The sequence below is a fragment of the Rhinopithecus roxellana genome, chromosome 12 (genome assembly GCF_007565055.1).
Source record: "Rhinopithecus roxellana isolate Shanxi Qingling chromosome 12, ASM756505v1, whole genome shotgun sequence".
In the NCBI taxonomy this organism is placed as follows: domain Eukaryota; kingdom Metazoa; phylum Chordata; class Mammalia; order Primates; family Cercopithecidae; genus Rhinopithecus; species Rhinopithecus roxellana.
The window spans coordinates 125,124,377-125,140,876 of record NC_044560.1 but is presented as its reverse complement, the minus strand read 5'-3'; the positions used below and the strand labels follow the sequence as shown (position 1 = coordinate 125,140,876).

General features: G+C 39.4%; 2 protein-coding genes across 5 annotated transcripts in view; one reads left to right on the top strand and one right to left on the bottom strand.

The window, feature by feature from the left end:
* Window positions 1-16,500, top strand: part of SPATA6 (spermatogenesis associated 6) — a 218,428-nt gene that overhangs the window by 186,658 nt on the left and 15,270 nt on the right. For 3 of the 4 annotated variants that reach the window (XM_030942936.1, XM_030942934.1, XM_030942933.1), the window contains one exon: window positions 2,205-2,452. The exons of the other annotated variant lie outside the window; for it this stretch is intronic. In XM_030942936.1, coding sequence (XP_030798796.1) covers window positions 2,205-2,385 — 181 coding nt within the window. In that variant the 3' untranslated portion in view covers window positions 2,386-2,452. Of the gene's footprint in view, window positions 1-2,204; window positions 2,453-16,500 lie in introns of those variants that run through there. 4 annotated transcript variants of the gene reach the window in all.
* Window positions 8,288-16,500, bottom strand: part of SLC5A9 (solute carrier family 5 member 9) — an 84,778-nt gene continuing 76,565 nt past the window's right edge. Inside the window, exon 15 of the mRNA XM_030942928.1 lies at window positions 8,288-8,313. Within this exon, the coding sequence (XP_030798788.1) occupies window positions 8,300-8,313 (14 nt within the window). The 3' untranslated portion in view covers window positions 8,288-8,299. The remainder of the gene's footprint in view (window positions 8,314-16,500) is intronic.

The window sequence follows — 16,500 nt, the reverse complement described above, 5'->3', positions numbered from 1 at the left end:
GGGAATAATGTGACTTATTCTTTTTCAATTTGAATACCCTTTATTTCTTTCACTTGCCTAATTGCTCTGGCTAGGACTTCCATTACTATGTTGAATATAAGTGACAAAAGTGGGCATCTTTGTCCTATTTCAGATCTTAGTGGAAAGGCTTTTCATTTTTTCCCATTCAGTATAATATTAGCTGTAAGTTTGTTATATGTGGCCTTTATCATTTTGAGGTATGTTTCTTCTATGCCCAGTTTGTGGAGGGGTTTTATTATGAGTGGATGCTGAATTGTATTGAATGCTTTTTCACACCCATTGAAATGATTATACTTTTTTTTTGTTTTTGATTCCATTGATATTATGTATCACATTTATTGATTTGCCCATAATGAACCATCCTTGCATCCCTGGAATGAATACCATTTGATCATGGTGAATGATCTTTTTCATGTGTTTTTGAATTCAATTTTCTAATCTTCTGTTGAGGATTTTTGCATATGTTCATCAGGAATATTAGCCTGTTGTTTCTTTTTGTTGTTGTTTTTGTCTGGTTTTGGTACCTGGGTAATGCTAGCCTTGTAAAATGGGTTTTCTCATATCTTCAATTTTTTGTAATATTTTGAGTAGACTTCTTGTTAGTTCTTCTTTCAATATTTGGTAGAATTCAGCAGTGAAGCCAGAGATCCAGGGCTTTTCTCTTATGGGAAACTTTTTATTACGGCTTCAATATTGTTATTTATTATTGGTTTATTCAGGTTTTGTATTTATTCATGGTGTAATCTTGGTTTGTAGGTTGCGTGTGTCTGGGAAGAAACTTTACAATCTAACAGGCCTGAGAGGTCTAATCTATAAAAAGTATTTAATTGACCTTGAAGAAGGTCAATTATTTATATAAGAAAATAAACTCAACATTTTATCTATAAAAAATGTAATTCCAGAATTTAATGTTTATGTTAGTAAAATTGTAACACTGATAACATGAAGAGTGCTATTAATCCTTAAGAGTTACCTTTTCTTTTCTGTCTTCATCACAGCCAGCCCAGTCTTAGTCTATTTCATTAGCTTCCTATGGGCTTGCTCTCACTTACATGTGCGCACTCTCGCACACGCTCGCTCGCTCTCTCTCTCCCCCACCTTCTTTTTTCCTTAAGACCCTCAAAACTACAGTTGATCCTTTCACTTCAAACTCTTCTGCCTTGTTTCCATTTTCCACAAATGTTCATATTTAGCCTAATTTTCTACTCCTTGAGGGCAATAGCAGCATGGCATAGTAGAAAGGGTCTTAGAGCACACACCTTGTCTTTTTCATTTTGCCACTTACTAGCTGAGCAGTCTTAGGCAAGTCACTTAACTTCACTGAGTCTTAATTTCTATGTCTACCAACTTCTAAAGGTTGTAAGATGTATTCATAAATAGATATAAAGTACCTAGTTTAGTGTTTCTTATTTAATAACTTCTATGTTTAAATTTTAAAACAATCCTGTAAAACTAAAGGAAGCTGAGACTCTGGATAGTTAAATAAATTGCCCAAGGTCTCACAGCTTATAAAGGACTGAGCTGGAATTCAGTTTCAGGTGTGCCTGACTTTTAGCAACTACGCATTCTTTTTTTTTTTTGAGACGGAGTTTTGCAGTTGTTGTCCAGGCTGGGGTGCAATGGTGCGATCTCAGCTCACTGCAACCTCCACCTCCTGGGTTCAAGCGATTCTCCTGCCTCAGCCTCCCGAGTAGCTGGGGTTATAGGCAAGTGCCACCACGCCCAGCTAATTTTGTATTTTTTAGTAGATACGGGGTTTCTCCATGTAAGTCAGGCTGGTCTCGATCTCCCGACTTCAGGTGATCTGCCCGTCTTGGCCTCCCAAAGTGCTGGGATTACAGGCATGAGCCACTGCGCCCAAGCTGTGCATTCTTATACTGGCCATACCAGGCCACCTGTGTTCTGCTTTTATTATGCTGTACCTGTGTCTGTTCTCTGAATTCCTTTTTCACTCTAACACAAAATTTCCATTTTACTGTTTTATAACAGTTTTACACAGATACTTCTACTTCCCCTTTTAAAATGTCCCTCTTTGAAAGCACAGGCCTTACTGTGTTTTATTTTTCACAGCCCCAGCAGAGTATTAAATAGCCATAGAGTACTCAATAAATATTTGATTTACATAGTACTATCTCTAATTTTGTTTCATTATTATTTTGAACCTTTTATGTCCCTTTTTATAGCTCATGTCAGCAGCCACGTGGCACTTTCCATTTGGATGATGGTGAATACTGGTCCAACAGGGCAGCCTCTTATAAGGGAAAATCCCACCGACCCATCTTTGAGAACAGCATGGACAAAATGTACAGAAACTTATACAAAAAGGCCTGTAGTTCTGCTTCACATACACAGGAAAGCTTCTGAGACCATCCACGATAAAACGCATGAGTGTCCGTGTCAACCTCTCAATGAAAATGTTTGATGTGATCAATATCTGTATTTCTTTTTAAAAAAAAAAAAACAAATGGGATTATAACTAGGTACAGTAGTTATACTTGAATAAGTTCATTACTTCAAATGGTAAATTATCATAGGCAAGCCTTTTAAAATAATTATTACAGAAGAGTCTGCTGTGTTGCAAATATTAGAGCTCTGTCACACAATCACAATTTCCAATATATGACAAGGATATTCTGTTACATGTACATCTCATATTACATCTGCAAATCCAATAATAGTTCCTTTCTAGAAATGTTTTGTTTTGTTTTGTTTTGTTTGCCTTACTCACCTTACAGTTTTCTTTTCATCTGCTTAACTGGTTATCTTGCCTGTGTAAGATTTAATTAATATTGACTACCTTTTCTTGGTGATGAACAAAATGATATCCTATACAGAAATGAATTTCCTAAGGGTTTAAACCCTGTTTTCACTAACATTTTCTACTTTTTCCTTTTTTAGAACAGGCTATTATATTTCTTAGCTCATAGGTTTTCTTTTTTTTTTTTTTTTTTTTTTTTTTTGAGACGGAGTCTCGCTCTGTCGCCCAGGCTGGAGTGCAGTGGCCGGATCTCAGCTCACTGCAAGCTCCGCCTTCCGGGTTCACGCCATTCTCCTGCCTCAGCCTCCCGAGTAGCTGGGACTACAGGCGCCCGCCACGTCGCCCGGCTAATTTTTTGTATTTTTAGTAGAGACGGGGTTTCACCATGGTCTCGATCTCCTGACCTTGTGATCCCTCCGTCTCGGCCTCCCAAAGTGCTGGGATTACAGGCGTGAGCCACCGCGCCCGGCCTGGGTTTTCTTTTTAAAGACTATATGATCATTCACTCCTTTTTCTGTGGAAGAACCACCTAAATTGCTTATAATGCATAGCAGTTAGCTAGAAATATCAGTGGCCATGGATGATCGAAAATTTGAATAACTAATTTTTAAAGATAAAATTCTTTGCATGATTTTTTTTCTAGGGCCATACCTTTTGGTGCAACCAGAATCAGAAAATTGCCTCTGTTAGTAAGCTTATAGAAACTCAAAAATAATAATGGAATTATATTGTAATTTGACTCCTTGGAATTTGTGTAAGTACCATATGGCCCAAGACAATATTATAGTATCCTAACTTTAAAAAAACACTTGGAACCACAATGCGAGTAAAATATTATAGCAGAACACTTTGTGGTAGACACTGAAAATGTTGTTGATTGATGGATAGAATTAACTTCTTCTCCCCCACCCCAACACACACCTGTGAAGCCAATGATACTACGAAGATACAAAGAAATCAACTACTTTATATTTACTAGAGAGTGAGGGGAGGGAAAGAAGAGAGTAGGAATAAGTGAACTGGGCTTATAGTCTTGAAGAGTTGACTAAAAGATAGTATTAGAGTTATCTAAAAGATAGTATTTTCTCCTTGACTCTGTTTTTGATGAATTTTGCAGTTATGATTGAAAAAGAACAAAATGAACTTCCTTTAAAATGAAATTAAAATGTGAAACTTGGTGACTTATTTTTGTCGTAGAACTTGTTAACATCATGTTAAGGGTGCTTTAGTATCACAGTCTGTGATACATCAGAAAGGGCATTAGAGCCATCTCTATGAGCCAGGAGTCCTAGGCTTTAGTGTCCCGTGTCTGTCATTTTCTAGCTGAGTCTATGTAATGCTCAGATCCTTTGTTTCCTCAGCTATCAAACGATGAGAATGTAGTAGACCCCAAACTATGTTCTGGGGACCCAGACCACTGTTTTAGGAGACGATTGTAGGAATGTGGATATAAGTGTGTAATTGGTCTAAGTTTAGGAAAATCTGTTTGCTACACACACACATACACACACACACACACACACACACCTCTTAGAGAGTCATATGTAGGATTATAGAAGTAAAAAGAAATGATCTTAATGCTGGAATAGTGCATGTAAACTGGGGTTGTCTATGGCAAACTAGGATGTGTAGTCACCATGCTCATTTGTGAATACTAGCCTGTTAGAGGCTTTAAGAAAATTCTGGTATAAACCTGTTTTGCTCTGCATCTAGTAGAGAGCCTGGCCTGTAATTGATGTTCCTTAAATATTTATTGAATTAACCCAGAATTTTCTAAACTAAATTTAGCATGTAACACTATTTGGTATTCTGGTCACCATCCCCCATTCCCCTAGCTCCTCACACTACCTGCCAATATCATCCTCAGGTACATGTGGATACCTAGGTTGTGGAAATGCTGGACTACACAATTGCTGAGTTACCCTCTGGCTGTAGATTATATGATGAGGTATTTTACAATCAGCTTTTGAGGGTCAACATTGAATAATGCTTTTTTTGAAAAAATTATATTCTCAATGATTTTCTTTGGGAAAGTGAAAATTCTTTTGTTTAAGAGTTGCTGTTTGGTGAAAAGAACAAACATGACTTTCAAAGAAATTGTTTTACTAACACCAAAATCTCCTGAGTGAATAAGTACGACAGAAATTACTTACTGCACCTGTATCTGCCATTGGCTGTGACAAAGGCTGCAAAAAGTAGGGCTGAAAGGGAAACTTTAGAAACTAATATTCTGAAAGATATTTTCCTATGGATTAAGTTTAGTGTCTTTCTGAAAGTTGGGGGCAAATTTCCAGATACTAGTAACATCTTTGCTAAGTGTCTGATTATCTTCTGTTCCCTAGGAGGAAAGAGTGGTCCATGTTGCTCTAACTATTACTATGAGTGCTTATGCTGTATTATTTTTAAAGAGTAAAACCTTTAAGTGCTAATAGTTGTCTTTTCTCATTCACAGGAGCAGAAAGGTGCAGGTGTTTATTCTCTTAGCCTTTTTTTTTCTGTATTTCCCACAAATCTAGAAATAATTATTGGAGTTAATATGAAAGATAAATAGGCTTTTCTTTTTACTTTTTAATTTTTTTCTTTAAATTATAAAAAACCTGGGGATTTAGGAAAATGTCAAAATCAACAAATAAATAAAGATGAATCATTGGAATGAGACTCTTCCTTGGTTCTACTGGCTAGTTATATAACCTTATGTAAGTCATTTATGCTTCTTGGAGCTCAGTTTTCTCACCAATAAGATGATAAAAGGGTTAATTTAGAATGATCCTTTGACATTTCATAATTGTACAATTAATATGTATGATCAGGAAGTTCTAGGCAGGCAGAGTTGTTTTCTGACTTCCAAAGATTAAGCCCCTGATTAAAAATCTGCAACAAGTAGAGAATTTTCATTATTGTGTTCATTTACTAGTAATCGCTTTATTGAGATATAATTCACTCTGAAAAAGTATGCAATTAAGTGGTTTTTACTATATTCTCAGAGTTATGCAACAATAACCTCTCACTAATTATAGAATGTTTTATAACTCCCAAAAGAAATCCTATAACCATTAGTGATCACTTCCCACTACCTCCTACCCAGAACTCCTGGAAACCACTATATGCTTTTTGTCTCCATGCCTCTTCTGGATATTTCATATAAATGGAGTCATATAACATGTGACCTATTGTGTCTGGCTTCTTTCACTTAGCAAAATATTTTGAGAGTTCATGCATGTTGTAACATGTATGAATACTTCATTGCTTTTTATTACTAAAATAATGCATCATATGAATATACCACATTTTGTTTATCCATTCAATTGATAAGATATTTTGGTTGTTTCTACTTTTTAGGTATTCTGAAATGCTGCTCTGAACACTTGTATACAAGTTTTTTGTGTGGACATATGATTTTATTTCCCCTGAGTACACATCTAGGAGTTGACTTGCTGGGTCCTATGGAAACTGTGTTCAACATTTTGAAGAACTACCAAATTGTTTTTCAAAGTGAACGTACCATTTTACAGTTACTGTGTTGATCTTTATCTTACCTTAGGATCTTAGGCAAGTTATACATTCAAGCCTCATCTATATATTCATCACATATATATTAAGAACTATGGTAGAAATAGAGGGTATATAATTTTAAAATGTATCTTTGAAAGTGTGAAAACAAAAACAGTGTATTTAAACATTTGCAGTGGTTTGGTGACTTCTGTGGTATGAAAATGCAAGAATGGGGATAAAGGCGTTCTAGCTTGATGAAACAGAACATGCAGAGGCATGAAAATGGGAGGGAGCATGATTGTTCAGGAAACTCCTCCAAGTGCTTTAGCTAGAAGTGGTGTGCAAGGTTGCAAATACTGTGGTAGAATATGACTAATGCAGTAAGAGAACTACAAAGAAGTCTAGAGCAACATTAGAAGAGGTGACCATTGAGCTGAATGTTGAAAGATTGAGGGACTTTTGAGAATAGGAAAACAAGGTGGAATAAAGTAAATATCGATCAGATTTTACAGGGATGGGGGTGGAGTTTAAAATATCCAGAGTCAGTTAAGAATAAATATCTAGAACTTGGGAGAACTCAAGAATACACATTTTGAAGTCAGATAAAAATAATGAAGTCAGATAAAAATAAATGAAACTCTACTTTTTGTTTTTGTAGTACTTTATATGTGACCATAATAGGCACCCTGAGAGTGCTGAACCTCAAGTAATTGAATGTTTTGCTAATTAAGGAGGCTCTGGTGGTAGTGAGATAGTTTGAAGGCAGCCCTTTTAAAAATAAGATAGACAACCAGGCGCAGTGGCTCACGCCTGTAATCCCAGCACTTTGGGTAGCGAGGTGGACAGATCACCTGAGGTCAGGTATTTGAGACCAGCCTGGCCAACATGGTGAAACCCTGTCTCTACTAAAAATACAAAAATCAGCCAGGCGTAGTGGCATGCGCCTGTAGTCCCAGCTACTCAGGAGGATGAGGTAGGAAAATCACTTAAATTTGGGAGGTGGAGGCTGCAGTGAGCCAAGATTGTGCCACTGCACTCCAGCCTGGGCGACAGAGCTCAAAATAATAATAATTAAGAAAGAAATCCTCCTCCTCCTAACTAGCTACAGTTTCAATGTACAAAATGAAGAGGTAAGAGAGAAAATCCAACATTTTGTTAATGTGTTTATTAATCACTGAATGATATACTTTGCGTTTATATGATGTTTCCTCAGATAATCAGTACTTGTGACTGTTCACCTATTCACAAAATATTCCAGGCAATCTGCAAGACATTGAATGATAACCAGAGATAAACAAAAACACAGTTCCCAATCAGAGTGTGTGTATATGGGGGTTGGGGAGAGACTGGCATTTACTTGAGGGATAATAATTGAAATTAGTTGATATTCTTTCTAGCTGTCTTGGATAACATAAGCCTTAGAAAATCCACTCACTAAGGTTTGTGAAGTAAGAAGGAAATAAGCTAACACTGAACAGATATCAGCTGATATACTGTTCTCTAAAAGTTAATAAAGTTACTTAACATTAACATTAACTTAACATTACTTAACAGTAACTTAACATTACTCTCATTACCAAATTACTTCTGCTTTTGAGGGGAAAAACATATAAGACATTCAAGAAGGGAGTGTTATCAATAAGATGGTAGAGTAGGAGACCCTGGCCCTCAACCCCACAAACAGCAATTTGATAGACATCCAGGAATGGAAATAGCTGTGGGAGGGCTTTGGAGTCCAGATAAGAAGCTGCGGCAGCATAGTAGAGCAAAAAAGCAAAGCAAAACCAAACCAAAACAACAACAAAAACAAGAATAACCACACAGAATGGGTATGAAGAAGTCTCATTTTATCTTTCTCATACCATCCGCCAGGCTGGCACAGCTCATTACCAAGTGTTACCCTCACAGGCGAAAATGAGAGCAGGGTGAGTGTCCAGCTTCTTCACACTTTGTGAGTACTACCCAGAAGATCCACATTGGTTTTATCCCACTCAGATTCCTGGGAAGACTGGCATAGCTGCTAGCAGGCTAACTGGAAGCAGCTAGGAATAAAGAAGAAGGACAGAGGGCATTGTGTCAGCCATGTGGCAGGGGATACCATGGTTTACCTGGTGTTCAGATGACCCCAGCACCCTTCTCCACTGAAGACCTCCAGTTGGCTCGGAATTCCCATGGCTTTCTCCTTCATGGACCCCAGATGACTAGGCTATTTTTACCTCCAGTGGAGCTGCCCCAGCCAGCGCCTCTGTGGGCACCCAAACCCTGGGAACCAGTGCAGTCACTGCATTCATGACTGCAGTTGGCACCCACCCACTAGCCCCAGTTTTAACCACCACATTCATCTGTGACCAACTCTCTTGGGCATCTGCATGCACACAACTGGCCCTGGCTGTTAACCACAGTGCATGCAAGCACTGCTTATTTGCACCACTCTGTGCATGCCCTTACCCAGCTCTCACGACCACACATATGCCTGCTATTGGCTTTGGCTGTTTCAGCCACATATGCACAGGTGGTTTGCACTGCTTGCTGCACATATGCCTGCCCATGGCCACCTCTTGCCACCACATATACACCTGTTGCTGGTCTTGGTTGTCAGTGCCACAGGCATACATGCCAGCAACTCTCCTATTGTGTGCACCCCCAGCTCTCCTCAGTCTTCACTGCCATCTTTGGCATTATCTATGCAGGTGCACTTCCTGCTATACCCAGTAGCACCACTAAGGACCCCAGCAGCCCTCATGGGCACCACAAAACCCCCACAACATTCACAGCTGAGGACTACATAGTTGCCAAGTGTTGTGGATGCTGGCTACTTCAGCTCCTGTGTCACCGCTCCTGTCCCTCCTGGACACAGAGCTGTGATAGGTTACTGCAATTGGCACTTCACATGCCACTAGACTCAGTGTCACAGCATATTTCTGCTCCCCCTCTCAGTGAAGAACTTTTCTTACCAAAGATGGTCTGGAAGAGGTAAGTGCTGCTTCAAATGCACTGACACCAATGCAAAGATAAAAGAAGTATGAAAATTCAGAAAACTATGACACCACCGAAGGAACACAAACTTATAGTAACTGACCCCAAAGAAATGGGCATTCATGAGTTATCTGCTAAATAATTTAAAATAGTTGTCCTTTAGAAGTTTGGTGAGCTACAAGACAACACAGTTAAACAATAAAACAAAATTAGGAAAACGGGGACAAAATGACAACTTCAGCAAAGAGATTTGAAAAAACCGTAAACACAAAAAAAAGAAGCAACAGGGGAAAATGATGACTAGGAGGCAGAACTAACTTGGAGCTTCCACTTTGATGGATAGAGCAGTGTGTGGGGAGCCACAGCATGAACTCTTGCTCTTAGAACTACTGCAGGAACATACCAGGAAAGCCTAGAGAATCCACAGACCCTTTGAAGGAAGTGGACTGCCACTGCAGGCTCCCTGGGACAGCCAAGGAACTGTGAGTCTGCTTGCTTTCTCAGCTGGGAAGCTTGTAGCCTGAGGCAAGTTCTCAGCCCTGCTCACTGGCTGCCTGGAAATAAACTATTGGGTGAGGGGGGCAGGTGGGCACAGTGGGAATGAGACTGGCCTTTTGGTCTGTGAGCTGTGTGGGAGCTGGTTGAGGCCTGTGGCTGCCGACTTTCCCCCACTTCCCTGGTGACCTGTGTGATGTAGCAGAGATAGCCATATCCCCCCTGGGAACATAACTGGCCTGGGAACCACACCTCCATCCTCCACAACAGCTGCAGCAAGCCCAGCCCAAGGAGAGTCTGAGCTCAGACACGCCTAACCCTGCCCACACCTGATGATCTTTCTCTACCCGCCCTGGTAGCCAAAGGCAGGGGACATAATCTCCTGGGAGCTCTATGGCCTTGCCTACCACATGATCCTCCCCATACAACCACAGCTGATATGCTTTTGAAACTGCCACCTCCTGGCTGGAGGCCAACACAAAACCAGTGAACTTAACAAAAATACAACCAAAGACCCTCATGGGGTCTACTTCATTCCCCTGCTGCCTCCATTGGAGTAGCTGCTGGTATCCATGACTGAGAGACCTGAAGATGGATCACATCACAGGACTCTTTGCAGACACTCAACAGTACCAGCCTGGAGCCTGGTAGCTCTGCTGGGTGGTTAGATCCAGAAGAGAAGTAACAATCACTATAGTTAGGTTCTCAGGAAGCACCATCCATAGGCGAAAGGGGAGAGCATCACAAAAAAGGAGCACCCCTGTGGGACAGAAGAATCTGAACAGCAGCCCTTGAGTCCCAGATCTTCCCTCTGACATAGACTACCCAAATGAGAAGGAACCAGAAAAACAATTCTGGAAATATGACAAAACAAGTTTCTTTAACGCCCCCAAAAGATCACACTAGCTCACCATGGATGGTTCCAAACCAAGACAAAATCTCTAAATTGCCAGAAAAAGAATTCAGGGCCAGGCACGGTGACTCACGCCTGTAATCCCAGCACTTTGGGAGGCTGAGGTGGGCAGATCACGAAGTCAGGAGATCGAGAGCATCCTGGCTAACACAGTGAAACCCTGTCTCTATTAAAAATAAAAATAAAAAAAAAAATTAGCTGAGAGTGGTGGTGGCCTCCTGTAGTCCCAGCTACTAGGGAGGCTGAGGCAGGAGAATGGCGTGAACCCAGGAGGCAGAGCTTGCAGTGAGCCAAGATCATACCACCGCACTCCAGCCTGGGCAACAGAGCGAGACTCTGTCTAAAAAAAAAAAAAAAAAAAAAAAAAGATTTCAGAAAGTCAACTGTTAAGGCAGTCAAGACAAGAGAAATGGGAAGTCCAACTTACAGAAAAAAAAATTTGATATAAGATACGAATGGAAAAATCTCTAATGAAATAGATAGCATAAACTAAAAACAGTCACAATTTCTGGAAATCAAGGACACACTTAGAGAAATGCAAAATGCACTGGAAAGTCTTAGCAATAGAATCTAAGAAATAGAAGAAAGAACTTTAGAGCTTGTAGACAAGACTTTCAAAATATCCCAATCTGACAAATACAAAGAAAAAAGATTTTTAAAAAAATGAACAAAGCCTCCAAGAAGTTTGGGATTATGTTAAATGATCAAACCTAAGAATATTTGGTTTTCCTGAGGAAGAAGATATATCTAAATGTTTGGAAAACATGTTTGAGGGAAAAATTGAGGAAAACTCCCCCAGCCTTGTTAGAGATCTAGGAATTCAAATACACGAAGCTCAAAGGACACCTGGCAAATGAATTACAGAAAGATCATTGCCTAGGCATATACTCATCAGGTTATCTAAAGGCAAAACTAAGCTGTGAGCTGTGAGGCAAATGCATCAGGTAACCTATAAAGTAAATCTATCGGATTAATAGCAGATTTCTTGGGAGAAACCCTACAAGCTAGAAGGGATTGGGGTCCTCTCTTTAACCTCCTGAAACAAAACAATTATCAGCCAAGAATTTTGTATCCAGTGAAACTAAGCTTCATAAAGGAAGGAAAAATAGTCATTTTCATACAAGAAAATGCTGAGAGAATTTGCCACTACCAAGTCAGGACTACAAGAACTGATAAAAGGAGCTCTAAATCTTGAAAGAAATCCTTGCAATGCACCAAAATAGAATATCCTTAAAGCATAAATCTCACAGGATCTATAAAACAATAACACAATTAAAAACAACAACATAATATTCAGGCAAGAAATAGCATGATGACTGGAATAACACCTCACTTCTCAATACTAACATTAAATGTAAATAGCCTAAATGCTCCACTGAAAAGATACAGAATGGTAGAATGGATAAGAACTCACCAACCAGTATATGTTGTCCTCAAGAGACTCACATAAATTTAAGGTAAAGGGGTGGAAAAACATATTTCATGCAAATGGACACCAAAAGTGAGCAGGAGTAGCTACTCTTATATCAGACAAACTTTAAAGCAACAGTAAAGGCAAAGAAGGACAAAGCAAGCAAAAACATAAAGTGGGGAAAGGACACCCTATTCAACAAATGATGCTGGGATACTTTGCAAGCCACATGTAGAAGAATGAAACTTGATCCTCATCTCTTACCTTATAGAAAAATAAACTCAAGATTGATCAAAGACTTAAATCTAAGACCTGAAACCATAAAAATTCTAGAAGATAGCATCGGAAAACCACTTCTAGACATTGGCTTAGTCAAAGACTTCATGACCAAGAACCCAAAAACAAATGCAACAAAAGCAAAGATAAATAGATGGGACTTAATCAAACTAAAAAGCTTCTGCACAGCAAAAGAAATACTCAGCAGAGTAAACAGACAACCCACAGAGTGGGAGAAAATTTTCACAATCTGTACATCCAACAAAGGACTAATATCCAGAATTTATAAGGAACTCAATCAAATCAGCAAGAACAAAACAATCCCATCAAAAAGTGGGCTAGGGACATGCATAGACAATTCTCAAAAGAAAATATACAAACAGCCAACAAACATGAAAAAATGCTCAACATCACTAATTTTCAGGGAAATGCAAATGAAAACCACAATGCAATACCACATCATTCCTGCAAGAATGACCATAATAATAATAAAAAAAAATATGTTGACATGGATGTGGTGAAAAGGGAACACTTTAACACTGTTGGTGGGAATGTAAACTAGTACAACCACTACGGAAAACAGTGTGGAGATTTCTTAAAGAATTAAAAATAGATCTGCCATTTGATCCAGCAATCCCACTTATAGGTATCTACCCAGAGGAAAAGAAGTAATAATATGAAAAGGTACCTGCACACACGTGTTTAAAGCAGCACAATTTGCAATTGCAGTAATATAGAACCAGCCCAAATGCCCTTAATCAACAAGTGGATAAAGAAAATATGGTATGTGTATATGGAATACTACACAGTCGTAAGAAACATACAATGGACTGGGATTCAGGGGAAATATTGGGGTCAGGGGATGAGGGATAAAAGACTATACATTGGGTACAGTGTACACTGCTTGGATGACAGGTACCCCAAAATCTCAGAAATCACCACTAAAGAACTTATTCATGTAACCAAATACCACCCATTTCCCCAAAAACCTATTGAAATAAAAAAGAAACAATTTCCGGAGCTGAAGAATTTAACAATTGAGCTGAAAACATTAGAAAGTTTCAACACTGTAATCCCAGCACTTTGGGAGGCCGAGACGGATGGATCGCGAGGACAGGAGATCGAGACCAACCTAGCTAACACGGCGAAACCCCGTCTCTACTAAAAAATACAAAAAACTAGCCGGGCGAGGTGGCGGCGCCTGTAGTCCCAGCTACTCGGGAGGCTGAGGCAGGAGAATGGCGTAAACCCGGGAGGTGGAGCTTGCAGTGAGCTGAGATCCGGCCACTGCACTCCAGCCTGGGCGACAGAGCGAGACTCCGTCTCAAAAAAAAAAAAAAAAAAAAAAAAAGCAGTAAACTCTGACTTCAAGAACACAAAGTTGGCCAGGCACAATGGCTCACGTCTGTAATCCCAGCACATTGGGAGGCCAAGGCAGGAGGATTGCTTGAGCTCAGGAGTTTGAGACGAGCCTGGGCAACATTGTGAAACCCGCTCTCCCAAAAAGTACAAACGTTTTTCAGGCGTGGTGGCGTGCACCTGTGGTCCCAGCTACTTGGGTGGCTGAGGTGGGAGGATAGCTTGAGCCCTGAAGGTTGAGGCTACAGTGAGCATGATTGCACCACTGCATTCCAGCCTGGGTTACAGAGCAATACTGTGTTTCAAAAAAAAAAACTACATGTGGGCGGGTGTAAAAGTGTGAACATTTTGTATGCAATTGAGCTTAAATTGTTACTAAAATAAATGTTTATAACACAAAAATTTATTCAAGCCTCATGGAAACCTCAGAGGAAAAGAACCTAAAGTAGATAAGCAAAAGATAAAGAAAAAATAACCAAACTAAATCACTACAAAAAAGAAGTAACAGAAGACAGGAAGAAACAAACAAAAGAACCACAACACAGACAAAAAACAGCAAAACAGACCAAAAAAATGAGGGAAGTTTATAGCGTTAAATGCCTACACTAAAGAAGAAATATTTCAAATAAACAACCTATTACAACTCAAGGAATAGAAAAAGAACAAATTAAACACAAATTTAGCAGAAGGAAATAGTAGAGATTAGAGCAGAAATAAACAAAATAGAGGATAGAAAAACAATACAAAATATTCAGCAAAACGAATCGGTTTTTTGAAAAGATAAATCAGCAGACTAAGAAAAAGAATACTCAAAAATTAAGTCAGAAATTAGAGGAGACATTACAACAGATAACACATAAATTAAAAGGCTTATAAGGTACTATTATGAATAATTAAGCATCAGTAAATTAGATAACCTATAATAAATGGATAAATTCCTAAAAACGTACAACATAACAAAACTGAATCAAGAAGAAAGAGCCTAAACAGACCAATAACAAATAAGGAGATAGAATCACTAATTAGAAACCTTCCAACAAGGCCCAGTACTAAATGGGTTCATGGGTAAATTATACCAAACATTTAAAGGAGAACTAATACTAATGCTTCTTAAACTTTCAATAATTAGAAAAGGGAAAACACTCCCAAATTCACTTTATGAGGCTAACATCATTGTGACCCAATTCCAAAGACACTTCAAGAAAAGAAAACAGCCAGTATCTCTGATTAACATAGATATGGAAGTCCTCAATCAAATAGTGGCAAACTGAATTCAATGGCATATTACAAGGATCATACACCACAACCAACTGATATTTATCCCTGGGATGCAAGGATGGTTTAGCATACAAAAATAAATCAATGTGATATACATTAACAGAATGAGAGACAAAAAACATACGATCATCTCAATATATGCAGAAAAAGCGCTTGACAAAATTCAACAACCTTTTATGATAAAAACTTTAAACAAAGTAGATATACAAGAAACTTATTTCAACACAATAAAGGCTATATATAAAAAACCCACCACTAACATTGTAATCAACTGGATAAAGCTTAAAACTTTTCCTCTAAGATTAGGAACAAGGTAAAGATGGTCACTCCCTCCACTGCTATTCAGCATTCTACTGGAAGTTCCAGTGTGTTTGTTTTTGCATTGCTATAAAGAAATACCTGAGACTGGGTAATTTATAAAGAGAAGTTTAATTGGCCCATGGTTCTGCAAGCTGTACAAGCATGGCTTCAGCATCTTCTTCTAGTGAGAGCCTCAGGAAGCTCATAATCATGGCAGAAGGCGAAGGGAGAGCCGGCAGTGCCACATGGCATGAAAGGGAGCAAGAGAGAGAGAGAAGGGGGAGGCCCCAGACTCTTTTAAACAGCCAGATCTCAAGTGAACTACCTGAGCAAGAACTCACTTATCACCAAGGGGATGGTGCTAAATCATACATGAAGGATATGCCCCATGATCCAATTACTTCTTACCAAGCCCCACCTCCAACATTGGGAATCACATTTCAACGTGAGGCTTGGAGGGGACAAACATGAAAACCTAATATAGTCTGGATGTGTGTCGTCACACAAATCTTATATTGAAATGTAACCCCCAGTGTTGGAAGTGGGGCCTGGTGGGAGGTGATTTGATCATGGAGGCTGATTTCTCGTGAATAGTTTAGCACCATCCCTCATGGTACTGTCTCTGTGATAGTGAGTTCTCATGAGATCCGGTCATTTAAACGTGTGCAGCACCTCCCCGCCCATGCTTTTGACATGTGACATGCCTGCTCCCCCTTTGATTCTGGCATGATTGGAAGCTTCCTGAGCCCTCCCCAGAAGCAGATGCCACTATCCTTCCCTTACAGCCTGCAAAACAGTGAGCCAATTAAATCTTTTTTTTTTTTTTTTTTTTGAGACAGAGTCTCACTCTGTCACCCAGGCAGGAGTGCAGTGGCATGATCTTGACTCACTGCAATTTCCACCTCCTGGGCTCAAGTGATTCTCCTGCCTCAGTCTCCCAAGTAGCTGGGGCTACAGGTGCCCACCACTGCACCCAGCTAATCTTTTTTGTACTTTAATAGAGACAGGGCTTCGCCATGTTGGCCAGGCTGGTCTGGAACTCCTGGCTTCAAGTGATCTGCCTGCCTTGGCCTCCCCAAAGTGCTGGGATTACAGGCGTGAGCCACTGTGCCTGGCCAAACCCTCATTTTTTAAACAAATTACCCAGTCTCAGGTATTACTTTATACCAATGTAAGAAGTGACTAATACAAAACCATATCACCTAGCCAGAATAATCAGGC